General features: G+C 42.2%; 1 protein-coding gene across 2 annotated transcripts in view; it reads left to right on the forward strand.

Moving 5' to 3' along the window:
• Window positions 1-3,309: 3,309 nt before the first annotated feature.
• APC8 (anaphase-promoting complex subunit 8) overlaps window positions 3,310-27,695 on the forward strand; it is a 32,119-nt gene continuing 7,733 nt past the window's right edge. For both annotated transcript variants that reach the window (XR_015692881.1, XM_087691213.1), the window contains exons 1-2: window positions 3,310-3,592; window positions 3,928-4,222. Coding sequence is in view for 1 of the 2 variants with exons in the window: in XM_087691213.1 (XP_087547339.1) it covers window positions 3,504-3,592; window positions 3,928-4,222 (384 nt within the window). In the remaining variant the exon portion in view is untranslated. The remainder of the gene's footprint in view (window positions 3,593-3,927; window positions 4,223-27,695) is intronic.

A 27,695-nucleotide genomic window follows, 5' to 3' on the forward strand; every position in this document is an offset into this window, starting at 1 on the left:
ATACTTATTCATGGACATGTAAGTGACCTTTCTAATGACCTTGGACAAGTGGGAGAGTGGTTTTTTAGTGTGATTGCTCTAGGCTACACCCCTGTCAATTGTATTGTGATTTTTGGGTGGTAATAGGCTACCCTCAATTGGTATTATTTAGCATAGGAAAAAGCATGGGATACGGGGTAAGATAACGAAAGAATGGGATACGGGGTAAGATAACGAAAGAAGCATTAGAGAATGCTCAAAATACTTGATAAAGCTTTTTGTGTGCATGCTAGGAATGATCTAGGATCTCTTGGATTGTAGTAGGCTATTCTAAAGAGGGCAAACAAGGTAATTGCCACTTTTCATGTAGGGAATACTTTGATCTACCTTGAATTTGTGAGAGATTATTGCTTTGTGTTGTTCTGAATAGGGATTTTTTGTGGACTATGTTGGGGTATTCTTATTCTACTATTGTAGTGGATTAAAATAAATATTTATGGGTTGAAAGAAGGGTATTTAGAAGCTTCTAAATAGGGTATTATTGATCTATGCAGGCTACTTTGGTATTAGACTATTTTTATACAAAATTGGGCATGTTTTTGAGCCTCATACCTATTGTTCAATGCTTGATCTCATGTGTGACAAACTTTGAATCATGTGGGTTGAGTTGAATTGGACTTTCACTGAGCCATAGCCTAAATTTTATAGTCTTATGTGGATGCATATGCTATACAAGGATTGAGTTGAAGCTCATATGCGAGAAATATATTCTACAATCGGGTTTCTTTTGTCTCTTGAATCTCTTTTACTTCTTGTCTTCTTCTACTATAAATCCTCTTTTCTCTGTGTTGTGAACTCTTCTTACTTGAGTCTTGATGACTTTCAACTATACACAATAAATACCTCAACATTGTCTATATATAGGTAAAACACTTGTATAAATGGACACACACACACACACATTCTCTCTCTCTCTCTCTCTCTCTCTCTCTCTCTCTCTCTCTTATGGATGTCTACCTCTCCCATGGGATACATAGTGCTATTGGAAAGATACATACATCATCACACCAACTCAAGATTGAGACAAGACAATACACACACGTTAGAGGATGCATGTATTAGCTAGTTATGCCCTAGGAAATAGAGTTAGAGGAGTGCTTTATTTGCAAATGTATTGCACGTATTTTGGGGGGTTGTGGGCCCCTTAGTAGGGTGATGGAGTATGAGGATCAATGATGCCTAAGATTATTCTTATTGGAGCTTTGGACACATAGAGAAAAACTTTTGGGGAGTATGACAAAGATAGAGGTAGAGCCAGTGAGATAGTGAGCTCTTATAGATTTCTTGAATGCTAGCTCACTAGACACTACTACTATAGTTGCATAACTACATCATCCACGAGTTCTAGGGGTCACCATAGACTAAACAAACACAGTTTGTACAACACATTGCTCGCCACCCTATCATTGTGCTCAATGTCCTTACCTTTGATAGATTCAAGCCATCTTTACTTGCCATCAAAGATAAGTACCCCCTCACAATGGACTTACTATCTTAGACCACCCCATGACATGTATTCTTGCCTCAAGGAGAGTACATTGTTTCTAGGGAGCCCTATTGATTAGGGAGGGATCCTCTAGGTTAGTTGAAGGATAGATCATTTTGTACTAGATGGTAGCTTCTACTTGTTGTCCTGATAATTGTAAGCATTAACATAGTTTGTCATTTTGAATTTTCATTGTTGTTCTCAAGTTAAGAAGACATGTCCAATTGTACTCATTTCTTTGTCTCACAGGCCATTCTAGCTTTTTGGAGATGTGTGTGTGTGTGTGTTTCTATCCCAAAATTGGCAAACTAGGGAGGATGGATTGTAGGATCAAAGAAAGAGCTGTGTGTGTGTGTGTGTGTGTGTGTGTGTGTGTGGTGAGAGTAAGGAAGCAACAATAAGATGATTATTTTCTCTTTTTTTTTTGGGGGGGGGGGGGGGGTAAGTGTGCACGCACTTGTGGTGTAGCTCCACCCTTTTATCCATTGTTTATTTGCCCTATTTTCTCCTCCTTTTCCTTGTCATTTTTCTCATGCTCTCTCTCTTTCTCTTGTGCCATGATTTAAACATGAGGGAGGAAAGGCTTCCCTCATACATGTAGCTTGGTTGTGTGAGATGGAAAATTTATAGTTGAAGAGTCAATGTGGAAAGAAAATTCTAGGCCCTCACAACTTAGTAGTAGTTGAGTTTGGAAAGTAAAATATAAAAAGAGAAGTATTACAAAGCTAAGGCAAACCTTACCCTATTGAAGCTATTAGTGTACCAAGTTATGCCTAATCAACATCTCATCAACACTATCCATTGAGTTGACAACATAGATCTTACCTTAATGAACCCATTGGTGTACCTAGCTATGCCCAATCAACGCTATCCATTGAGTTGGCAACATAGACCTTACCCTAATGAACCTGTTAGTGTACCAAGCTATGCTAACCTAGAGCTTTCAAAAAAGGCAAGGGAAACCTTACCCCAATGAACCCATTAATGTATCAAGATGTGCTTAATCAACACCCTCTATAGAGTTAACAACTTAGAGCACTTTGCATTTTTGTTCATTGTAGCAATGTTTGAACCCAAGGAATTATTGGTCTAATATGTGATTATTTTCTTTACTTAATTGAAGCAAAATTTAGGACATGGGGAGAAGAAGATGAGCAATATTAACCTATCAATAAGAATGGGGCAAGGTACTTAGCGATTGGCTTGTAGTTCCACAAATTGAAGGATCAACTATTTAAAAGCAACCTTAAGTGGGGTGGAATATCTTTATAAAGCAACATGGCACAATTCTTAGTCTTTCCAAATTATACACCTTTGATGCAACAATACCACAATGATATAGGGTAGAGGGGGCCAATCATAAAATATGTGTGAAAAAGGAAACATTTGGGGGCTAGTAATGTGAGAAAACAATGGAGCATGCTAAGAATCGTGCTTAGGTGTTACTCATTTATTTGCTAAAAGGTTTTACATTACTAACTCACAAGTGTATCACTTCCACGAAAAACCCTCGAAATGGTATTTTTCAAATTGTGTATAAGATTCTAACAACAAGATTTTCAATGTTAGACTCATTCAATTCTTCTTGATGCCACCTATACACTCACATTCAAATCTAAAAGAATGTAAAATGTAAAATCACCCCAAAAATATAGTTTTTCTTTAGGTGTACCATAATTGGCACCCTTACCTTATAGGTATGTATGTGTGAAAATGTTAAGAAAGCATTGGAATCGAACTCCGAGCGTGTGTGTTGGTTATGCCAACCTTATGTGGAGGACCAATGGGATCGATCGTCCTCTAGGCCCAAATCGCCAAGGGCTTGTGGTGGCAAAGAGGAAATTTGAAAAATTGGGCGAGGGTTGAGTCCACACTGCAGAGGCAGCGGTCCCATTAGCGAGCAGGCGAAGCGAGGCGTGTGCCCTCATGATCATCCTCGTCCTCCTCCTCATCTGAATCCGCCTCGCCTCCCTCAGGCATGGCTCCCCCCCCGGCCTCCTACCGCCTGCAGCTGCGCTCCGCCGTCAAGCAGCTGCGCGAACGCGGTCTCTATGCAGCTGCCAAGTGGTAAGATCGGATCCTTCCTTCACTCAAGAATCGGGTTTTCTGCTGCTTTTCTTGCACACACTGTGACCCATTTCCTGTAAATGCTGTCTAATTCTTGCCTGGACCCTCTTCTGATCCACTGCATAAAGGAAAATTTCATGTTTCTCGTTTTTAATCTAGAACTGAACGGATTTTTGAAATGCGGAACGACTTAATTTTGATGGCAATTTCAAATAAAGTGCACATTCGATGTGCATTTTGTGTTCCTTGTGTATCGAGTAGGTTGTGCTGCATTTGATGCGAGTTTCAAATAAAATTCGCATTTGATGTGCATTTTGTGTTCTTCGTGCATGCAGGGCTGCAGAGCAGTTGATTGGGCTCCCGGATGAGGCTCGAACCTCTGGCTCTTCTTCAGTCCTGTTCCCTTCAGAAAGATCCAGTTCCAAAAAGACATTATGGAAGCGGGAAACTGTTTCCCATGGTGGTGCAGGGAGCAATATGTCTCTACAGGAGGAGGAGGAAGAAGAGGATGACATATTTCTGCTGGCCAAGTCATACTTTGACATGCGAGAATTCAGACGAGCTGCTCATGTGCTGAATGGTGTCCCTGGGAACAAAGCATTGTTCTTACGTTGCTATGCAACTTACTTGGTGACTCATCATACTATTTTTCTCCGTTCACTCATGTGTGCCAGCATTTAAGTATATGCACATACAAGGCATTTCTGTTGTGGACTGCAGGTGCATCCATTTTGGTATTGAAATAAGACGAGGGAATCTTTTATTACATTTTGAAAAAGGCCTGCACACACTTTGATACCGTGGTTAATGAGTGAGGGTAGACACAATAAAGTTTATGAATCTGATAACCAAAGACTTCTGTTTTCCTCTCAACTCACAAATTTTAATTTAGATTGTTCTCATGTCCTTCATAAAGGTCGGATATAGACAGAAAAATCCTTAATGTACAATTCTTAGAGTATAGGTGATCTCTAAAGTCCTGTGACTGATAGCTTTTCAGCTTGTTGTAAGTAGTAGTGGCTAAATGGTATGAACACCACTAAAACACGACAACTTAGACAAAAACACAAACAGACAAAGAAAGATAACTCAGAAGTAAATGAATGAATGCTGTAAATGAAAGGACCACCTTAGAGAAACCAAGTTTTTAGATAAAGGGTGCTCATATCGGGACTTGCAAAGGCAATGCTAAATCACTTTGAGCTTTTTTTTTGGGCGAATATAATGGAGTAATTGTGTCTATGGGTAAAAATAAAAGGGATGGTCAAATCCATAATGACAAAATAAAAGATTATCCCAACCACTTTTCTAGGGTAAGGTGTGAAGAGGTATGAAGGGATGGTAATAACAGAGTTGCTGATGGAGATAGCTTAGGATCCACTCAAGTGTGCTCTACACAATGAGATGCATAGAGGAATGCTATATGATGAGATGTGCATGCAGCAAGGTGCGGTCCATGGTAATCGTGAGACACATTTCGCTAGCATTGAAACGTGAAATGGGTTGAGATGCTTTGGCTTTTCGCTTTGGACTTGACCAAAGGCGAAATGTTTTAGGGCAAAACGCAATGTTTCAAGGGTGAAACATTTTGTAGTTACCTTGAAGGTGCTACTTGGATAGTGTTGCTCATGGAAAAAATTATTCACTTGCCCAAGGATCTTTTTTACAAAGACAATGATCATGCGATGCAAAGGGTGAGTATGTAGGGAAGGGAGGTTGATGTTGAAGACAAATGCCAAACAATGTATTTTAAGTGAAGGGTAGGAATCCCCTCTCAACCATGGATGTTGATGCCGAAAGAAGAGGAACTGAACATTAGTCTTCATGTGGTGTTGAGAACCATGAGGAAGGATCAAGATGAAGCACCCTAGTTGAAGGAATTAGGGAGAAACAACCACCGTGGTAGCATTGAGAGATGCTTGGAGATTTGCCTTGGGAGAGGAAGCCTCGATGTTGACAGATGAGCAAGTTGCAAAGTAAGATGAAATCTCACGAAGATATGGTAGGTATCCCATGTCTCTAGTACAAGAAGCACTGGTGCAAACTTGCATGTTAGGCCTAGATTGAAATACAAAGCTCTACAAAAGAGATTAGAATTTGTATATTAGGCCTAGATTGTCAGCTCATGTGTGAGTTTGTGCATGCTTGATGAGCTGGGCACATTGTAGTCATTTTAGGCATTTTGTTTGTGGTCATTTCGCGTGGTTTTTGGCATTTTATGCTGGTCGTTGAGCATCTAATGTTGGTTGACTAACTGCTTTTTATGGCTTATTTTGGGTCTCCTCCTCCCATTTAGTCATTATCATTCATTAGGTGGACTTTCTGTTGAAGAAAGGAGCTGGTGCCAATGCCCATGCAGCAAATGGCTCATTGTTGTACGCGATTGTCTCATATTTGGTATATGGATTCCATTTCCCGAGCGTTCTTTTGAGTTCTCTTCTTTTGCAATGTTCTTCTTTTCTCTCTGTCTTGTGTTTAATAGTCTATTTCAGCATTCTTATATGCTTCCATTGTTGTATCCACTTCTGACATGGTTTTAGATTGCAAGATCCAGGCTCTTGCTGTGTGCTTCTTTGTTGATTATTGGTCCTCCTTCTCCCTGTTGATCAAGCAATAATTTGTTGTTGCAAATTGATCTATTTGTTGCTAGTTATATCTGCGTTTTTTGCATTTGCTACAGTGACAACATCAAGGGCATATGTACAAAGCTCATTGGCGTTGATGATGTTTGGGCCCGCAAAACATTGGCTACTCCATCAAACCTTGGAGGGAGCTTGTAGAGCATAGTTTCCACCAGAAGAGCTTGTGGAAGGGTGGGTTGCATGTGACAAAGTTGATCTTGTACCTATGTAACTCGAAGTAAGAATGATTGTATAGTATTCTTAGGCTCAAGCTTCATCTGTTGGAGTTGTCCGTAGAGGGTAATGGCATGTTTGGTCGAGGAAGTCTCATACAATATCTAAAGCTTCTTCCATACCATTGAAGCTATTCTTAGGTAGTGGCCATTGATAGAACCTCTTTAGAGATGCATTGGAGAAGAACAAAATATACATGGGCATCATTAGAGTCCCATGTAAGCACAACTTCCTCTCGGCTGTTTTGGTCGCAATCAATAGGAAGAGGGCAGGAGGTTGAGGATGCTCAATAGCTCTAGAAACAACGCACCATAATCACTTTTGCACAAACCATGCTTTCATAACAACACTCCATATTAAGTAATTAGGGATGTGAAGTTTGTCATCAGGAGAACAATATGTGTGAAGATATGCTAGGGTTTGCATTGAGGAAACACAACATGTATGACCAAGATTGAAACACAAAGACTCAGACAGAGAGAAGCAAAACTCAAACTCTAAACGCAAAACTCAAAAACTCAAAACTAAACATAGAGACAAACACAAAGAGAAGAAACTCTGAAGTGAATGAATGTTGTAAATGAATGTAAGAGTGAACAGGCTAGAGCAATGCAGTGTCAAAGAGTGATGTCCATTGGAGATGGATGCCAAGTGCAATAACACTAGTTGGAGATGAGAGAGTGTTGAATAATGAAGGGTAGTAGGTTGGTCCCCAAAACACAGTAGTTGGAGGTTGAAATCTAGGAAATGCACCACTAGAGGAAGGCTGAAAACTGATCACCTGAGCAAAGAATTGTCAAACAATAATAGGAGAGGTGTTTGTTGGTGTAGATGGCCCATTGGACAACAAAAACAAAGGTACTACAGTAGTCGCCCGAAGGGTGAGATGGTAGTAGCTTGTCGCCTAGCACTAGATGCTAAAAACAGAGGCTGATCAGGTGCTATGATGACATAGCATATGGAGACCTCCAAACAGTAGGGTGATGGTTGAAAACAAGCCGCCTAGGGTTGGATAGTGATGGGCTGTAGTCGGTGATGGTTGGATAGCAGATGATAGGGGGTTGATCGCTGAAATCTGCATGGTAGAGTGAGAAACTTGGACAAAAGGATGAGATTGAAGTTGGGCAACTAGTCTATTTATAGATGTAGAAGTGTGCCCCAAAAAATTAGGGTTTTAGGGGACCATTGAAACTCTCTTGAACGGTGCGCCAAATTTGCGTTTTCTATTAATTAAGCATGTTTTGAGGCAGTTTTAAAATTCTAATCAGCTGTAAAGTGTGTTTTAGCTCAACAATAGGGAGGAGCCATCTAGAGAGGATAAAGAATAGAGAAAAAGCACAGCCAAACGCAACACAGATTGCATAGAGTACGAGTTCACACGCATTGTCAAGAGGAGCTGATTAGTAAATGACAGCAGACTTTGAGATAATCAGGGTGAGAACAATTAGAAAACATGGTTAGAAGGCTGAAATCACTATCATGCAGCTTACACAGGCATTAAATGCAGCAGCTGCAGATCAGATGCAGACAGACAAGGATTAAATGCAGTGATTAGCATTAAATAATGCAGAAATGCCGGTTTGTTGCAAGGACAGGTTGCATGGCTGCAGCAAACAGTAGGAAGCTGATCAGCAAATAGATGTGTGAGGGCAGACTGTCCACAGCAGAAAACAACACCTAGAGCTCGAACATGGACATCTAATACCATGTCAGAAGCGATGCAGTGATGGAAGCGTAGGAGACTGCTATAATAGATTGCACAAGAGTAAATAGAAGAAAACAAAAGAACATTACAAGGGAGAACTCAAAAATATGCTTGGGAAATGGAATCCATATACTAAACACGAGACGACTATGAACAACAGTGAGTCATTGGCTACGTGGGCATGGGCACCGGCTCCCTCTCTCCAATAGGGTTTGCACTGAGAATTTGCAAGTGATGAATTATCTGATTGAGGAGGAGGGAGCCGTATAAATAGCACAAAAATATGTCAATTAGAAGCTTAGGTTGGCCAAGCATTTGGGGCAACCATAAATACAGATCAGCCAACAAATAATGGGCAAAATCACCATAATAATGACAGTAAAAAATGCTTAAAATATTTATAGTGCCTAGTCCACAAATAGACATGCTTAGACTCACTCATGAGTTGGCTAATCTGCTAACAAGGGGGATACCCAACACAACCATCCCAGGATAGAGTCCATAGTGTTCTGGAACCCCAATCATTAAGTGCATTTCTTTTTTTAAATTTCCATTTGGTTTCACACTTATGTTAGAGTGAAGCAGTGCAAAAGCAAATGACAGAGAGAGAGAGAGAGAGAGAGAGAGAGAGAGAGAGAGAGAGAGAGAGAGTCTGCATTTACGAAAAAAAGAGAGAGAATCTGCAGCAAAGAATGCTATATAAGAATGTAAATATATACATGGGTGCAGAGAGAATGTCTGTCTATGTCTCCACCTTGAAGATCTCACACTTCGTGAACCTCGAGGGCAATCTCCACGGTCTGGAGCTTGAAAACTGAGAGCACAACCTTGTTAAAGTGTGGAGATTGGGGCCAATAAATAGGCCACAAAAATACATCAAATAATGCAGGTTGGTTGCATTAAATGCAGTTGATTGGACAAAACTATTTGACCATTGCAGTTGACCTACCTTGCCACGTGTCTTGCTGACGTCAGCTCCTGCGCTCTTGCCATGTGGACTGCCTGATGCATTTGTTGGAAACTGCACCTCTGTCCAGGGGAATGCCGATCTCTAACACCCCCTCTCAGATCTTGGACATGATAGAAGACTAAGGGATCTGGAATGTTGTCAAAGTAAAGCCTGAGGAAGCGCCTTCGTAAACAAGTTTGCAAGATTGTCCTCTGTCTTGCAGTAGATCAGGAAAATAGTCTCATCTAGAATCTTTTCCCGAATGAAATGGTACTAGATCTCTATATGCTTCATTTGAGTATGAAACGTAAGGTTCCTAACCAAGGCAATGCAACTCTCATTGTCGCACTGAAGAACAGTAGGACCTCTCTACGGGTAGCCAAGCTCCTCCAAGAGCTTGTGAAGCTACACTGTCTTAGACTCGATACTTCACTTTAGTCGAAGATAGGGCAACCATGGGTTGCTTCTTGCTGCTCCATGAATCAACACCAGTATCCAAGGTAAAACAATAATCTGTCGTGGATCTCTCATGATCCATATCGCTAGCCCAATTTGAATCATTTCATCTTGTTAGGACGAAGTTTGTAGCACCTATACTGGTTGGATAGTAGATTCCAAGATCAGGGGTTCCCCATAGGAACCACAAAATCCTTTGAGCAACTTGTCAATGCATGATCTTGGGTTCACTCATGAACTTGGCCAACACGCCTATAACATAACATAAGTCAAATCAAGTATTGAGAAGCCATATCAAGGAGCTAACCAATTGTCTATAGTGGGTAGCATCCGCCAAAGGAGAATCGGAATGAGCTTACAGCCTTTCAATTCGGGTCCATAGGAGTTGTAAGAGACTTGTATTCCTCCATCTCACATGTAGTCAAGAGTTCCTATACATACTGTTGTTGGGAAATGAATATCCCCCTCTTAAGTTTGATAGATCTCATGATTGAGAAAGAAGCGAAGAAGTCCCATATCCGTTATCTCAAACTTCTCATGAAGTGTTGCCTTCGTCTACTCGATCATTTGAGTATGATCACGTGAAACCAGCCTTCCTTCTTGGAATGGGTGGTGATAACCTGATTTAAGAGTTAATTACAGCAATAAATAAATGCACATAAAATGAAATACACACTTTACCATAACATTCTTGGACAGTAGACACCGTGTTGGCCCCAAAATTGGTGTCCCTTGCGGTATTTCTTTAGCTTTCATTCAATTGGAAGGAGTACAACTTGAGATTCTTCAATCTTCTCCTGCTAACCAATTGCTCTTGCTGTCATAAATGACCAGCAAGCCTTACCCTTGGCTGGCCAAATGTTGCCCCAAATCAATTCGGGATGGGTTGGCTCTTGAAATCCCTTGATAATCTTCAATTATCAGCTATGCTGATTTCAATCCCTTTAGCCTTCAATCTTTGGCACGAATCCCAAGGTGGTTGCTAAACCCAAATTTCTACTGTAGATTAGGGTTTACTGCAGAAATTACAAATCAGCCCACAAAAAATGGCTGAAATCTCCTCCAAATGGCTGAGAATTGCTGAGAATGGCTGAGCATAGGCTGAAGGAGATGAGAGAATGTTGTAAAGAGAGAAAATTTTGAGATTTGTCGCGAAGAACTGATCAAAATCAGTTGTTGTTCTGTTACTAGCCCCAAACGGATGCACCAATAACAATAGGAGTATCAGAGATTGTGATCTTCAGGAGAAAGTGCATCAGCAGCAATTACCAGCTTCCCAAGGTCAAGAATATGCAATCTCCATCACCAAAATGGTCTCCAATGGCTGGGAAATGGCTCCAAAAGCTGGCAGCAACAGTCCAACATCTCTTTCCAACAACTCCAAAATGAAAAAAAGAGATTTTTCTCTCCCTTCCGCCCTATTTAGCCTTTCCCCCACTTGCATGGGAAAGTTTTGCCAAGTGGTCGCCTTCTTAATCCATTTTCAGCAATTTCCAGCCATTTAATTAATTTTCAGAATTAATTAATTCAGCCCTTAATCCATGCCTAGAAAATTGACCTTGCCCATCCAAAAATTAATTGGCTAGGCCATTTGCAACCCAAAGTGGTCCCATGCATTAATTGACCCTTGGACAAATATTAATCCATTTATTAATGCCTAGTCCCTAGTGTTACCACTGACACTTAATAGCCAATTAATGGTCCTAGGGGCAAACTAACACCAAAATTTACCTAGAATCTAACAAGTGTAACTTGTTACAACTTTTGCCTTTGACACCCATCTTTTTCACAGGGTCCTTCGGCCTTCAACTGTGAAAAAGTAGCTTGCACCTCACATATGCAACACATGTGCATCTTTTAATTGCACATTTGATTAATCCTTTAATCAAATGCCAATCAAACATAAGCAAAGCATCAAATTTTCACGTCCTCATGACAGACCATCCCCTTGAAATCCTTGCAATCGTCCTGGATTGCACTGTAATGTGTCAAAGTAAACAATAGTGCAGTGGAATTTCCACAAGGCATCATAGTCAACACAACATTGGCCACTGTTGGCTAACTATCTCATATGCCCACCATTTGCTGAAAATTTCCAGCCAGCATAAACATAGCATAAAGCTCAACAATAGTCTAGAACTGTTGTCAGAAACTCATCGGATGCATCCTAAACTCTTGTTTCTCAACAATGTTGACTACACAACCATAGTAAAGCATAAACTGAGCTGAAACCATGGCTGAATTGTCAATGGCATTCGGTACACATGCTGTTGTCCATAGAACCAGTTGAATACCATTGAAACTAATGATCATACATTGAAAACCAGCACTTGGTAATCAGTCTCTCATGATCACATCTTGATGCAAATGTACAGTTTCAGAGCTGCATTGAAAACCATACCCATCTGCATACATACTACAGTGACTAGTACATTGATTAGTGACCTCATGGTAGACATACTATCAGCACAGTATCTTAGATGCATGCTGAATACATCCGAGATCCACTATACACGAGAGCAGTCCATTCCTGGAGGAGTGGAAGTGCTACCTCTCCCTTGAGTATTAGGTGGTACTCTGGACCCTTGCCTTGCTGAGCCTGAAAGAGCTCAACCCAAAGTCGGCTCTAACTGAAAGGCATCAAGGTAAAGCTGCAACAACTGAGGATGGTTTGCCAAGTCATCCTCTTCCATCCATTTAGCATCCATTGGTGAACAATTGTGAAACTTCACCCAATAGCTTATGGAAGCTTCACCTTTGACCTTTTCTCTTTATGTGCCAAAATCTGCTTGGATACCAATATCTCATTTAGCTCCTCTACATTGGACTGAATTTCAGCATATACATCCTTAGGCACATCAGCATAACAAGGCCTCAACCAGCTCACATGAAAGGCATAGTGTATCCTCTAGTGTAGAGGCAATTTCCATGATAGCTAGTATTAAATGGAGCATTTGCATGACCAGCACTTATTCCTTGAGCCCCAAAAGCACGACGGGGTACCGATGCTTGCCCATATGTGTGATTTTGCACACCAAGCATCATACTGATGCCGCCATATATCGGATTATGCATTCCATGAGCCATACTTGAGTACATTGGGTTATGCAAGCCATGCATTGGTTGTTGAAAGTTATGGGGAGGTGTGCCATACATTCCCACATTCGGTCGCTCACCCACCATAGCATGAAAAATTGTGCTACCACCAAAGTAAGCTGATTGCCCCAAATTCTCATGCAAACTTTGCTGTCCAAAAACCATAGGATTAGCATTTACATCATGAACTTGCATTTGCATTTCTTGCCCAACTGGCACCAATTGCTTTTCACCATGAGCATCTTTAGGAGCATCTTGAGAAGGCTTTGGCTTGTTCTTCTGTGCATCTTGTTGTCCCGAAGTTCTAGAAGAGGATTTTCTCTTCTTGCCCTTTTTGTCCTTCGCAGGAGTGTTCAAAAACTGAGTAAATTGAGGATCTTTTGCCAATTCAGCAAAGATATTGGCTGTTGCCCTCATTCGATTCTTGAATGCATCATCGAATTCCATTTTCCCTTGTTGATCATCATCCTCTTTCTGCATTGAGGGTCCAACATCTTGGCCTTCAGCCACATTTTCAGCATGTTGTCCATGATTCGTGCCTTGTCCAAGATCAGGCATTGCATTTCCTTCTTTCCCGTGTGAATGTGCATCATGAGAGGCATCATTACTGCTTGATTGCATCCCACTGTATGAAGACATCTTGCTGTAATTTCTCAGCTGAGCACAAAGATCAACACTAGCACAAAGCTTTGGCTTGCAATTAGGTGCCTTGGGCCCACCAAATCAAGAGATTTGATGTATCTCGGCAAGGGAACCTTGAAACCAGCCTTCCTTCTTGGAATGGGTGGTGATAACCTGATTTAAGAGTTAATTACAACAATAAATAAATGCACATAAAATAAAATACACACTTTATCATAACATTCTTGGACAGTAGACACCCTGTTGTGTTAGACAGTCATTTCTTGTGTTAGACAGTCATTTCTTGGACAGTCAGCAGGTTGGTGGACAACAGGCTCCACGTCAGCAGTACGGCAATCCATGTCAGCAGTACAGCAGGGCACTGGTACAGTCGGCCAGATTTGCTGATACAGTCGACCAGATTTAATGCAGTTGGTTAAATGCAGCCGACCTGCTCCAATTATTTCCCATTTTTTCGGCTATTTATAGCTGGTTTCGTGGCTCACTCCAGCATTCATTATTCAGATTCTGATCTTGAGATCTGTTGGTTAAGACAGACTATTCTCGGGCTAACGGAGATTGAGGTTATCAAGTCGGAGACATACACAGATATTTCCTTTGTCCCCTTGTGTATTTTTGCACTCTTATACAACATATTACACCGCGGATTTTCTGCGTTTACATTGTCTCCTTTTCTCTCTCTCTCTCTCTCTCCTCTCTGTGTGCACTCTCTCTCAGTCTTTGTCCTACGCTTCCGCATCGCTGCACTCTGACATGGTATCAGAGCGGTGAAGATGGACTGACCAAGGACTGAACCTATCTGAAGAGGAGATTTCAGCACGACACAAGGTTGCGATTTCAGGTTTCGAGGGCGAGTGGGAGGGCTGCGCATTGGATCAAGAGTAAAGTGAGCGTGGGCGTGTGGGAAAGGAGTCTAATCGGTGAATTTGCTGCAGGTTATTGCTGTTCGAAGAGGAGGAAGGCTGCATTTAAGGCCTTCCATTGCAGATTTTACATTTTCATCGCCTTCGGCGGGTGAAGAAGGTTTGGGCAGTGGAGGAATCAGCCCTAGAAGGCTGCGATTTCACAGTCAGAGGGGGTTGCTTTTGCATTTGTGCAGGTATTGCAGGTTAACATGTCTTCAGAGACTGATTTGGAGTTCCAGGCGATCATGGACAGGAAGGTGCTTGTCCTACTAGCTCTTCCAACGGATCAAAAGCTTGATGGTGACAATTACCGCATTTGGCGGGTGATGATGTTGGCCATTTTAGAGTCTTATGATTTGGCGGAACTGGTGATGGAGGAGATTAACAGGCCCTCGGTGAGGGATGAGTCTAAACTCTCTTCCAATGCTCGTGCTGAGTTGACCAAGGCCCAGTCTCATTGGGACAAATTGAATGCCAGGATTCGATATTTTCTGTTTTTGTCTTGCATCACAACTGTGATAGCTCACATCGATCACTTGACGGTGGCTCGTGAGATATGGTTGGAGCTTGATCAGTTGTACAACCGGATGACCCTGATGAAGAGGGTTTCTTTGGAGGTGCAGATGCGGACTTTGTTTGTGAACAAGTCTTCTTTGCTTCGAGAACACATCAACAAGCTTCGGTAGCTTCAGATGCAGGTTTAAAATGCGGGGAAGCCTATTTCTTCCGAAGACATGGCGATCACCTTACTATCCCAATTGCCATCACGATTCGATACTTTTTATTATGCTCTTATTGCTTCAGGGCGGGAGTCGACTTTTTGGTGGGAAGAGTTGGTTCCTATGGTCTTGGACCAAGAGGAACAATTGAAGGGATAGAATGCTTCCAAATCGGAGGCATTGGTTGGTCAAGTCTCTCAGAAGAAGGGGAATGATCGAAAGAAAAAGAAGGACAACAAATTCAAGAAGGACAAGGAGAAGGAATCAACTTGCCATATTTGTGGCAAGATCAGTCAACACTGGAAGAAAGATTGCCCTGACAAAGACAAGAAGGATACCAAGAAGAAGGACATGAAGGACTCTGGAGCAGTGGTTGCACCCTCATCAGCTGCTTTTCTACACTTAGTAGTCATTGAGGACTCCATCGACAACTTTTGATGCTGCGATGACAGCTTTCCAGGCTTGAGAGTGAATTGTGGACAGCGATGCCTCATGGCACATGACTCCTTTTTCCGTTGGTGTTGCTCATTTGCGACCTTCGCGTGGGCAGATTCTCATTGGAGACAACTCTTCTGTGTCTATTGCTGTGCGGGGTGAGATGCAGCTTATTCCAGATGGACGTGGTGGTACCCACATCTCTGAGGTATTGCATGTGCCGGGATTGGGGTATCATTTACTTTCGGTTCATAAGATTTGTGCTCTTGGTCTCTTGGTGGAGTTTGATAGTGATACTGTTCGAGTCCTCAATCGTGGATTGAGGAAGGTTCTCTTTGCAAGGTATGAGGAGAATGGAGCCTACAAATTGAAGTCTTCTTGAGCTCTTACTTCTCTTTTTTTTACTTCTCAGACACAGTGCGAGCTATGGTATGCTCAGTTTGGCCACCTGAACTACGAGTACCTTCGGAAGGCGTCGCGAGGGTCATTTGTTCGAGGTTTGCCAGACATAGTGGTGAGCCATCAACAATGTGTCTCGTGCCAGGAAATTGCATCGAGATGCGATTCCCAACAAAGCTTCTAGGCGGTCTACTTTACCCATGGAGCTTGTATTTATGGATCTTTGTGGCCCGATGAGGACCGAGTCCCTGAAGGGGAGCTTGTACTTCATGTTGATCGTAGATGACTACAACAGGATGACTTGGGCCTATTTCTTGACTTTGAAGTCGAAGACTTTCTCTCATTTCAAGGATTGGCTTCTTTTTGAGGAGAATCGTTCTGGCCGGTGACTGAAGACCTTGCGTTTAGACAAGGGAGGTGAATTTATGTCTAATGAGTTTGCTCGTTTTTGTGCAGACAGGGGCATTCACCAGGAGTTTGCTAACACCAACACTCCCCAAGAGAATGGCATTTTGGAGCGGAAGAACAGAAGTGTGATCGAGATGGCATGCACCATGATGAAGCATCGACAGACACCTCAGTTTCTGTGGGCCGAGGTAGTGGCTACTGTAGTTCACATTCTTAATCGATCTCCTACTTTGGCCGTTGACAGGATGACACCTTTTGAGGCTTACTTTGGGACTAAGCTTGATGTCTCTTATTTCAGGATCTTTGGGTGTGACGCTTATGTGCACATTTCGAAGACGCAACGTGATAAGTTCGAGGCGGCTTCCCGACGACAGATTTTTGTTGGCTATAGCTTCCAATCCCAAGGTTATCGTTTGTTTGATCCCGTTAAGTGGGATGTCTACACGAGTTGAGATGTGCGGTTCGTGGAAGTATTGGCCATAGAGGGGGGTGAGGAGCACCTCGTCTTTGGAGATCCAAGGGAGAGTTGGACTCTCGAGATAGTTTCTTTGGAGCCAGAGCCATCTTGATGGAGATTCTTCTTCGGATTCAAAGTCTTCTTTTCCATTGGCTACCCCCGAGAAGCTTCCGTCGGTGGATGTTTCTGAGTCTTCAGCAGATGGAAAGCGACGGAGAGAGGTTCGTTCTCCTCCTTGCTGGGCCCATGACACCCTTCGAGATTCAGGGATCGAGGGGTTCCTGAGGAGTGGGAATTGCAGGATGGACCGCGGAGGTCACGGAGGAACCAGACACATTCTTCGAAGCTTGTTTGCTCCAACTATTGTTTGCTGACCCGTGTTATGCAGGATCGAGAGCCCACTTCAATGAAGGAGGCTTTGTTGTCTGATCATTGGCGGAAGGCCATGGAAGCCAAGTTGGAGGCTATTGAGAGGAATGGTACTTGGTCTCTTGTGCCTTGTCCCTCTCACAAGAAGGTGATTGGTGTCAAGTGGGTCTTTAAGACCAAGTACCTTAGCGATGGTTCTTTGGACAAGCACAAGGCTCGTCTTGTTACTAAAGGTTTTGCTCAGCGCCCAGGCATTGATTTTCATGATACTTTTGTCCCCATTGCTCGTATGGTGACTATTCGAGGTGTTGCCTTGGCTGGCCATAGGAGATGGCCTATTTATCAGTTGGATATGAAGTCGGCCTTTCTGAATTGTGAATTGCAGGAGGAGATCTATGTTGAGCAGCCTCCTGGCTTTGGATCCTCGGATGGGAAAGTTTACAGGTTGAAGAAGGCCTTGTATGGCCTCAAGTAGGCTCCGCGTGCATGGAACTAGAAGATTGACTTGTTTCTTCAGTTGAAGTTGGGATATCGGCGTTCCAAGGCTGATCCGCAGCTTTATGTGCACACTTCCGCGGTTGGTCGTGTGTTGTTTGTGTTGTATGTTGATGATTTGATTTTGACAGGGGATCATGCCAAGAAGGTCCGCGAGACCAAGACAACTTTACATCAGGCATTCGAGATGATGGATTTGGGGCTTTTTCATTTCTTCTTGGGTCACGAGATTTATCAGTCTGAGAGGGGGATTTTCATCTCTCAGCAGAGGTACATTCAGAAGCTCTTGGTGACTTTCGAGATGGAGATTTATCGGCCCATTACTACTCCTATGGATCCGAATTGGAAGGCCTTTTCACACTTAGATTCTCCCGTGATGGATGCTTCACGCTATCGTCAGTTGATTGGATCCTTGATTTGGCTTCTCAACACTCGTGTTGATCTTTGTTTTGCTGTGGGTCTTTTGGCAGGGTTCACGACGGAACCCAAATAGGTGCATTGGCAAGCTGCCTTGAGGATTCTTCGGTATTTGAGGGCGATCTTTGACTTAGGGATTTCTTATCTCGCAAGTACAGATGCTACAGATTTGGTTCGTGTAGGTTAGAGTTACTTGGATTGGGCTGACGATGTGGCCCACCGTCAGTATACTACAGGCTATTGTTTTATCTTGAGTACAGGTGTTATCTCTTGGAGTAGTAAGAAGCAGCCCACGGTAGCCATTTCTTCTATTGAGGCAGAGTATCGAGTTGCATCTTCCACCACATGTGAGGTTGTGTGGCTTCAGAGATTGTTGGAGGAGCTTGGCTGCCCCCAGACTCGTCCTACTCTTCTGCGGTGCGACAATGAGAGTTGCATTGCCTTGGTACGGAATCCAGTATTCCATGCTCGGATGAAGCAAATTGAGATCCAGTATTACTTCATTCGGAAGAAGCTTTTGGATGGGACCATTGATGCGGAGTACTGCAAGATGGAGGATAATCTTGTAGATTTGTTTACGAAGGCACTTCCCCAAGCTCTTCTTCGGCAGTATTCCAAATCCCTCAGTCTTTTGCCCTATCCAGGATCTGAGAGGGGGTGTTAGACAGTCATTTCGTGGACAGTTAGCAGGTTGATGGACAGTAGGCTCCACGTCAGCAGTATGGCAATCCACGTCAGCAGTATGGCAGGGCACTGGTATAGTCGGCCAGATTTAATGCAGTCGACTGCATTTAATGCAGCCGACTTGCTCCAATTATTTCCTATTTTTTCAGCTATTTATAGCCGGTTTCGTGGCTCACTCCAGCATTCATTATTCAGATTCTGATCTTGAGATCTATTGGCTGAGACAGACTGTTCTCGGGTTGACGGAGATCGAGGTCATCAAGTCGGAGACATACGCAGATATTTCCTCTGCCCCCTTGTGTATTTTTGCACTCTTATACAACATATTACACCGCAGATTTTTTGCATTTACACTGTCTCCTTTTCTCTCTCTCTCTCTCTCTCTTCTCTCTGTGTTCACTCTCTCTCAGTCTTTGTCCTACGCTTCCGCATTGCTACACTCTGACATGTTGGCCCCAAAATTGGTGCCCCTTGCGGTATTTCTTTAGCTTTCATTCAATTGGAAGGAGTGTAACCTCAGATTCTTCAATCTCCTCCTGCTAACCAATTGCTCTTGCTGTCATAAATGACCAGCAAGCCTTTTGGGTCATTTGCTCCTTGATTCACCCAAGACCTCTTCTCCAATTTGACCCTTGGCTGGCCAAATGCTGCCCCAAATCAATTTGGGATGGGCTGGCTCTTGAAATCCCTTGATAATCTTCAATTATCAGCTGCTGATTTTAGCCCCTTGAGCCTTCAATCTTTGGCACAAATCCCTAGGTGGTTGCAGAAATTACAGATCAGCCCACCAAAAATGGCTGAAATCTCCTCCAAATGGCTGAGCATAGACTGAAGGAGATGAGAGAATGCTGTAAAGAGAGAAAATTTTGAGATTTGTCGCGAAGAACTGATCAAAATCAGTTGCTGTTCTGTTACCAGCCCCAAACGGATGCACCAACAACAATAGGAGCATCAGAGACTGTGATCTTCAGGAGAAGTGCATCAGCAGCAAGTACTAGCTTCCCAAGGTCAAGAATATGCAATCTCCATCACCAAAATGGTCTCCAATGGTTGGGAAATGGCCCCAAAAGCTGGCAGCAACAGTCCAACATCTCTTTCCAACAACTCCAAAAGGAAAAAACGAGATTTTCCTCTCCCTTCAGCCCTATTTAGCCTTTCTCCCACTTGCATGGGAAAGTTTTGCCAAGTGGCAGCCTTCTTAATCCATTTTCAGCAATTTCCAAATTAATTCAGCCCTTAATCCATGCCCAGAAAATTGACCTTGCCCATCCAAAAATTGATTGGCTAGGCCATTTGCAACCCAAAGTGGTCCCATGCATTAATTGACCCTTGGACAAGCATTAATCCATTAATTAATGCCTAGTCCCTAGTGTTACCACTGACACTTAATAGCTAATTAATGGTCCTAGGGGCAAACTGACACCAAAATTCACCTAGAATCTAACAAGTGTAACTTGTTACAACTTTTGCCTTTGACACCCATCTTTTTCACAGGGTCCTTCGGCCTTCAACTGTGAAAAAGTAGCTTGCACCCCTGTGCTCGCCCTTGAACATTGAAAATGCAGCCTTTTATGGCATTGAAATCTCCTCTTCAGGTAGGTCCACCCTTGGTTAGTCCTTCAATGCTTTGATACTATGTCAGAGTGAAGTAGTGCAAAAGCGAATGACCAAGACAAAGAGTGAACACAGAGAGAGAGAGAGAGAGAGAGAGAGAGAGAGAGAGAGAGAGAGTGTGTGAAACCATGAAAATTTGCAATGAGGAATGTTGTATAAGGATACAGATATATACACGGGTGGAGAGAGAATGTTTGTGTGTGTCTCCACCTTGAAGATCTCACACTCTATGAACCCCGAGTGTAGTCTCCACGGTCTGCAGCTTGAAAACTAAGAGCATTACTTTGCAAAAGTGTGGAGATAGGGGCCAATAAATAGGCCACAAAAAATACATCAAATTATGCAGGCTGGCTGCATTAAATGTAGCCGACTGGACAAAATTGTCCAACTAGCTGCAGTTCGACTTGCTGCAGCTGTCCGACCTGCCTTGGCACGTGTCCTGCTGATGTGAGTTCCTGCGTACCTGCCATGTGGACTGCTTGATGCATTTGCTGGAAATTGCACCTGCTTGTCCTGTTGACGTCAATTCTTGTGCTCGTGCCACTTGGATTGCTTGATACATCTGCTGGAAATTGGACATACCTGTCTAGGGAATGCTGATCTCTTACAACTTATAGCCCCAAAACGGTTGGGTGCCCATATGTTGGGGCGTTACCCTAGACAAATTAGTGTCTATAAATAGGGTACAGACTTTATTCATCAATACACACACTTCATTCATTCTTTACTCATTCCACCATTCTCCTCTTCATTCCTTAGCCTCTACATTGCTGTCCATGGAGGACATCTCAGCTCGTGGAAAATTCATATGTGTTGTTTGCCATTGGTGCCTTGTTTCTTCATCATCAGGGTGTTTTTAGGGCATATCAAACTACTTAGTTGCAACTCCTCTTGCTGATTGGCAATCTTTTGCACGTTGGGGACATTAGATTGTGTGCTAGTGACAATTCTTTGGGCAGTTTGAATATGTGTTTTGTTGTCTAGCTCCCTTCTGGCTTTGCATGTCATGAGTCATAAATTATAATTTGTTTTGTTGTTTAAGGTTTTGAAAATTGTGTCTTAACTGTGTTAAATTGTCTTCACCATTGAGTTTCACTCGTGACACGTGTAATGAATCATGATTTCGATCATATGACATGAAGAGTCAAAAGTTTTGTATAAAATTTGGATACATTTTGTTGTAGGATTGATATATTTATATATCCATGTAATGACATATTTATTTTAGTGTATAATCTGAAACATTGTTTTCCCATTTCCAAAATTTGGTTGAAACTTCGAAACTTTGGTTTTTGCCGTTTTTGTTTCTCCCGTTTTCAAAACTCCCCCGTACTATGGTACACGCACATGCGCATGCACACACATGTGCACACATATATACATGTGTGTGTGTAAATATGTACGTAGGTATGTGTGTATACTATGTTGAATCTCCATTTGCATTGTGCATTGTATAGAATCATGAATTATGATAAATTACATTATATGAGTCATACATGTATATATCAAGTTTTTTCTATCTCGAATGTAACTCGTTTTTACATTTTAGGAAACTTATATGGAGCCTATGAAATTTGTTTCATAGCTCTTGTTTTATAAACCCTTGGCAACTATGGGATAGACAAGTGTGCTCACTTGCGGGTGTGTGTAAGATATGGTGTTAGTGTATAGTATTCCTAATAATGATGAATTAGGGTGCAAAATGGCATTCACTTGTAGGTAGCTAACGTGTGGTACTGGAAAGGAAAAAGTGCTAGGTATGAAAATAGATGATCCTACTCCTATTATGCTTGTAGCTTGACACTGATGTGGAATTTAAACTTAAGCTATTGAGAGCAAATGAAAGAGAATTTGTAGAAGAGGGTATGATTGGAGGGGGTTGTGAATCATCAATATCAACTCCATGCTCAATGAATCGGGTACAATGTTAGGTATACTTGTGGATGTTTGTTTGTGTCCAGACCCTCCTCGATTGAAGTTAACATAATCAAACTTTTAATGATCCGGATTGTACAGATGAGATGAAGAAATTGGGAAGGATTTTGTTTCATATGATTCAAAAGGCTTATACGAGCTTGACATTAGGCTTGGTTGTGATGAAGAACGTGGGTTGCTAATTGTCTTGAATACATGTACCCCTTGTGTGGAGAGGTGGCCAGCCTCATTGATTCATCTTGATTAATGTTCAAAGCTCTTAAAAGTGTTTGGATTATAGTGGGAATATTTGAAACACACGAATTCTTTGATCTCCCCTTTTGTCATGATCTCTACACCTTGCTAAGAACAAGTTCATATGCCGTTCTTTTTGTTGAGACCATAATGTCTCCTCAAGGTCTCCAAACGGAGAAGCTTGAAAAGACACTCTAGGGTCCCAAGAGGAAGGAGTCTTTGATATTCTAATTTGGTTACATGTCATTCATGTATCTCACACAAACTAGGGCTCCACGATAGCTATAGTATGTTACTATCATAAATACTGTTCGCCTCATCGTCTGTGGTGTGAATGTAGTCAGAAACCATTGGAAAAGAAACACAATGGGCTAGAAAATTACTCAGCCAATGTGAACATGTAAATCCAATTGAAAAAGAAATGCAAGTTGTAGAAAGAGCTGCCTCCTCCATCAAAACACATGACATATTGAGTGTTAGAGCTTCTAATGTTCTTGTTTGACTTACACCGTTGAGGCTCATGAGTAGGAGATGATTGTGCGAGACACACATGATTGCTAACATTGTTAAGTTGTGTAGATGTGAGGTGCACATGTGAAGTGCAAGTTAGTCAAGTCATGTTGACGATTTGAGTACCCCAAGTATTAGTGGGTGACATTGGCTAAAGTTGTATATGTTGGATAGGTATTTGTGGTTGCCCGGTGTTAGTTTGGGTCTATGCCATTATTTGCGCCATTAAATATCTTGTGGTGACATTGTGGGGCTAGACATTTATTGATTAATTAATGCTACTCCAACGCCAATTAATGTTTGTGGCAATTAAATGTCCCATGTAGGTTAGCACATTAAATGTGAATGGGCACAAGTAAGTTCTTGGGCAAGGACAAAGGAGCAATTAATTGATTTTTCACAAATTAATATCTGAAAATTAATTAATTAATATGAAAAATTACAATTAGAAGGTTGCCAAGTGGCAAAACAAGCTTCTAGTTGTTGTCAAAATTACCTATGCAAAGTGAGGGAGGACTGTTTTGGGGGCTGGCCCAGGGACATTTCAACGATTTTTGAAGCTTGTGGAGGTTGAGAGAGACAGGAGAGAGGCTGCTACAGCAGGTCATCATTTGAAAGAGGCCAATTCTAGTTAGGAGACAAGCAATGGCTGATCGTTCAACACGAGAGGATAGGGGTAGCAAGTTTCCTTCTTTGCATCAATGAGAGGTTGCGGTAGAAGAGGAGGGCTTGGCTGCCACACTCAGGTTTTAACCCCTTTCAAGTTGGCTCCATTAGGATTGCCATTAGAGCTACCAATCAAAAGATAGTCCTTTCAACTGATTTTCTTTCTTGTCTACTAATCAGCCCTCAACAGTTCTCAGCCATTTACCTCTCCAGGAGGTGTGCAATTGAAGAAATTGCTGCCAAAACCCTGCAACAAGGGTTTCTCAACCACCTTATTTGTGCCCAATTATTGAAGACCTTGTACTCAATGTAGTAGCTGAAGGGAAGAAATTTGCAGCTGATTTGAGAGGTAGCCCATTCTCAATATATTGTGGTCTGCATGCAAGAGCTTGAAGACCAATGTGTGCTCAATTAGTGGCCGAATTGAGGGGCAAATTGATTCTAAAGGTTGCTGATCATCGTATTGAATTTATGACATGCCAGCTGTTGCGGCCAATCGGGTGTCAGTTGTCCAAGATTAAGTGGTAAAGTTTCAGAATTGTGTATTTATTACCTCTTGTAATGCGTAGTAAATCAGGTCATTCACCACCCTTGCCAAGAAGGAAGGCTGGTCTCAATAACCATCAGTTTGAGCTGAGATGGGTTGATGGAGACCTCCAAAATAGGGTGGCAGCAGAAGAGGCTGATACGAATCAAAATGCAGCAGTATCTGCTCCAAATCTGGTCGGGGTGGCAGCTTGGAAGGTCAAATAGGGGCTGCAGAAGTTGTGAAGTCTGTCCGGTCGAAGGAGAGGTGCAATGGCTTGTTGCTTGGCGGCAAGAGGTGAAAACACAGGCTGAACAAGTGGTGCAGCAGTTGTGTCAGCAGTTAGACTGAAAACCTAGCTGTGGACAAGGTGTCTAGGGTTGGAGAAGGCATGGCAGTAGTGGCCGGAAGGCTGTACAGCCATTGGATGAAGTGGGCTGATGGTTGGAATCTGCAAAAAGGGATGGAGCAAGTGGGTTGGACAGGCTCTTATTTATAGATGTGGATTCTCCCAAAGTTTGGGTGTTTGCTTATGGGACATAGAAACTTTGGTAAGTTTTGAGTTTTGGGGTTTTAATGAGCAAATGAAAGCTCAATGTGTAATGCATGTTTTTTAGCTTAACATTTCTTTTCCATGGAAAACTTGTAGAGCTCATGATGAGAATAATGACATTGGTCCTATCTTAAGCCGCATAATGACTAGTGAGATGAACCCAATGAGTAGATGCAAGTGGAAAGTGTTGTAAGTGAGAATGAAACTTGGAAGCGATCCTTGCTGTTAGATTTATTTATCCTCGTGTATGAACACACATTATCGTGTAAAAGTGCTTGTTTAGGTGTGAACACCTTTTACACCACTTAGCATTTAATATGGGTCAAAGGTGTAGATGGATACCTCAGCCTATATATTCACGCCCTATCATTTGTACTTTCATCACAAACTATCACATCAATCTATTAGCTTGTTGTATACTTGTAAGAGTTTTCTCTCTCTCTTTGATTGTGCTGAACATATTCTCCTAGCAAAGAGTTAGCAAATACTAGTGGATGTTCCCAATCTAGTTTTCTCTCTCTCTCTCTCCATAGCCTATTGGTCCATCTTCATGAGCTCCATATCCAATGGTGGTATTAGAGTAGGTCTTATTTGTCCAACAAAGGTCATAGAGGCAACTTGCTTGCGCATTGAAGAAGAAGACAAGGAGGAGAAGGTTTGTAGCCCACGACTATTGTTGCAATAGAAGAAGAAGAAAAAGAAAAAGAAGAAGGAGAGGGTCCTATACTAGTTGCTTGCCCATCTTCTCTGCGCATGCCACTTCTGCTTGACACGTGCCACAACTGTTGCTTGCTCAATGTCTAGGTGTCGCCTCTTCCCATTTGCTTGTTCAACCGTCAACACTTCTAGATCTGTATGTATTGAGCGCCATCAGACATTCATGATGTGTCTTGCCTGTTGGTCTCTATCCAAGTTCATTGTCGCATGCCATATCACCACAAGTTTAATATAGCTCGATTGTCGCCCTACCATCACGTCCTTGTCTTGACCATACAAGGGATAAGGTTTAAATTTAAACCTTCATTAAGGTGAATTTTATTCTTTCTAAGTCACTGTTTACATGCAGTTTGGGGGTTTTCAGCTGTGATAAAAAATTCTTTAAATTCATGAACAAAATTTGGGCCTTTTTCAAATTGCACTCGAATTCTTAAAAATTTTCTTCGAACTAAGGTGTAGTTCACATGAAATCAGGGATTTTCGATTTTTATCAAAATTTTTTGTCATCCACTCAATAAAAATGGGGCTTTTCAAATCTGAGCTTGCTTTCTTGAAATTTCTTCATGAAAATGCGATGCTTGTTTCAATTTGAGCTCTTTCCAAAGCATCTATCATCAGGATGTCGAGACATGGCATCACAATTGAAAAATTCTTGGGTGTAGGGTTCTCCATTTGGAAGACAAAAGTCCAGCTCGTATTTGTGTGAGAAAGCGCATGGAGAGTCATCTCCACTAACGAGCCGGAGCATGTTCGGGGCAATGCACAACTTCATCAAGAATGGTTCAACAAGAATGAAAGTGCTCTCGCCATCATTGGGCTTGGCCTCTTTGACAACCTTCTTTGTCACCTTGATCTTACAAAAACAACAAAAGGGGTATGGGACGGCCTTCAAACCACATTTGGGGGAGATATTAATAATTCCAAATTATTTGTGAAGGTGCAATTGTTTAGTATCTTCTACAATCCTTTAGAGACTCTTAAGCAATGTCTCGATCATTTAAGTCTTCTTTACCAACAATTGACCACTCTCAATAGTCGTTTAGATGATGATGATAAGGAAATATGAAGAAATGGTCACCATCCTTTTAGATGACGAAAGGTGCAAAAAGATACTGACATAGCACCGATAGCCTTTTACACCAAGAAACAACTGCCCAAGTGCCGATATTGCAAGCATATTGGTCACATTGTTGACCAATGCTACAAGAAGAAAGATAAGTAAACAAGCAACACACTCAATATGCTGTTGCTAATACCTTATTTAATAGTGACTCTGACGAGTCACCTACCACCTCTAATAAAGTCCTTAGTGTATCTATTTAGTCTTGTTGCTTGGCAATGATATACCGTATTGGTATGCTTTTTGAATCAAATTCTAAATAAATAAATGATGTGTTTTGGAATTAAACACTGACCATGCCAATGTATTGTTGGGAATAAAGGCTCTCGAGCCTTTAAATGTGCTCGGGTGTGAACACACCCTTAGCACTTGTACTTACACATATATATCTATCTAAAAACCTAAAGTGGTACACTCGTCATTGTACCTAAAATTGTGCACACTCTCTACTCTGATCTCTCTCACTCTCTCTATCTCTCCGCACCTAAGGAACACCTGTTGTCTCGATCTTCGTGCCTAACACGTCACTACAAACTAGTATCAGAGCTGCGGTTGAGGCGTTCATACTTCTTGGAATTTGTGCAAGAGTCTCAGGTGGAGTCAACGAGCAGAAGAAAGACAGTTGACAGGTCGTGCAGGCAGCCATTGAATAGGTCGTTAGGCAAAAGGCTTGTGTAGCTCAGGTTGTGTTAAAAAGGAACTAGTGTGTGTGGCGTTTGGGCAGTCTAATTGACTACGGAACCAGCGTCAAGTTGAAGGCCAGTGGGCAGCGACCAGACAACCAAGGAGCAAGCGTGGCAGTGCTGATGACAGACACTGATGGTTTAGAGGCGTGATTGGTGGGAGCTGTACACGACGATTGCAGTGCTGAGGACAAAGGCGTCTATAGGCGACTGATGGGAGCCGTAGGCGCGATCAGACATCACTTTATTTTGCAACGTGATTGTAGGTGACAGGTCACGACGACTGTGGTTGGTCAACAGGAACGGATCCCTCATTTTTCCTTTGCAAAATTTAAAAATTTTCAAAGGTTTCTTGCAAACAAGTCCTTTGCTCATTGATGGGCGTTCGTGCGTGTAGGCTCAGTCAAGATTTTGGGCAGATTTACTCCCAAAAATTTGGGGCTTTTCTCGAATTTGGGGATCTTAACACAGAACTGGACAATTCGACTCAAAATTTGCAAAGTCGGTGCACATTTGCTCGGGAATTTTTGGGGGCTTTTCACATTTTAGTGAAA

Source organism: Lygodium microphyllum, chromosome 13 (assembly GCF_053477565.2).
Source record: "Lygodium microphyllum isolate KBCC chromosome 13, Lygodium_microphyllum_v1.1.10, whole genome shotgun sequence".
Lineage (NCBI taxonomy): Eukaryota > Viridiplantae > Streptophyta > Polypodiopsida > Schizaeales > Lygodiaceae > Lygodium > Lygodium microphyllum.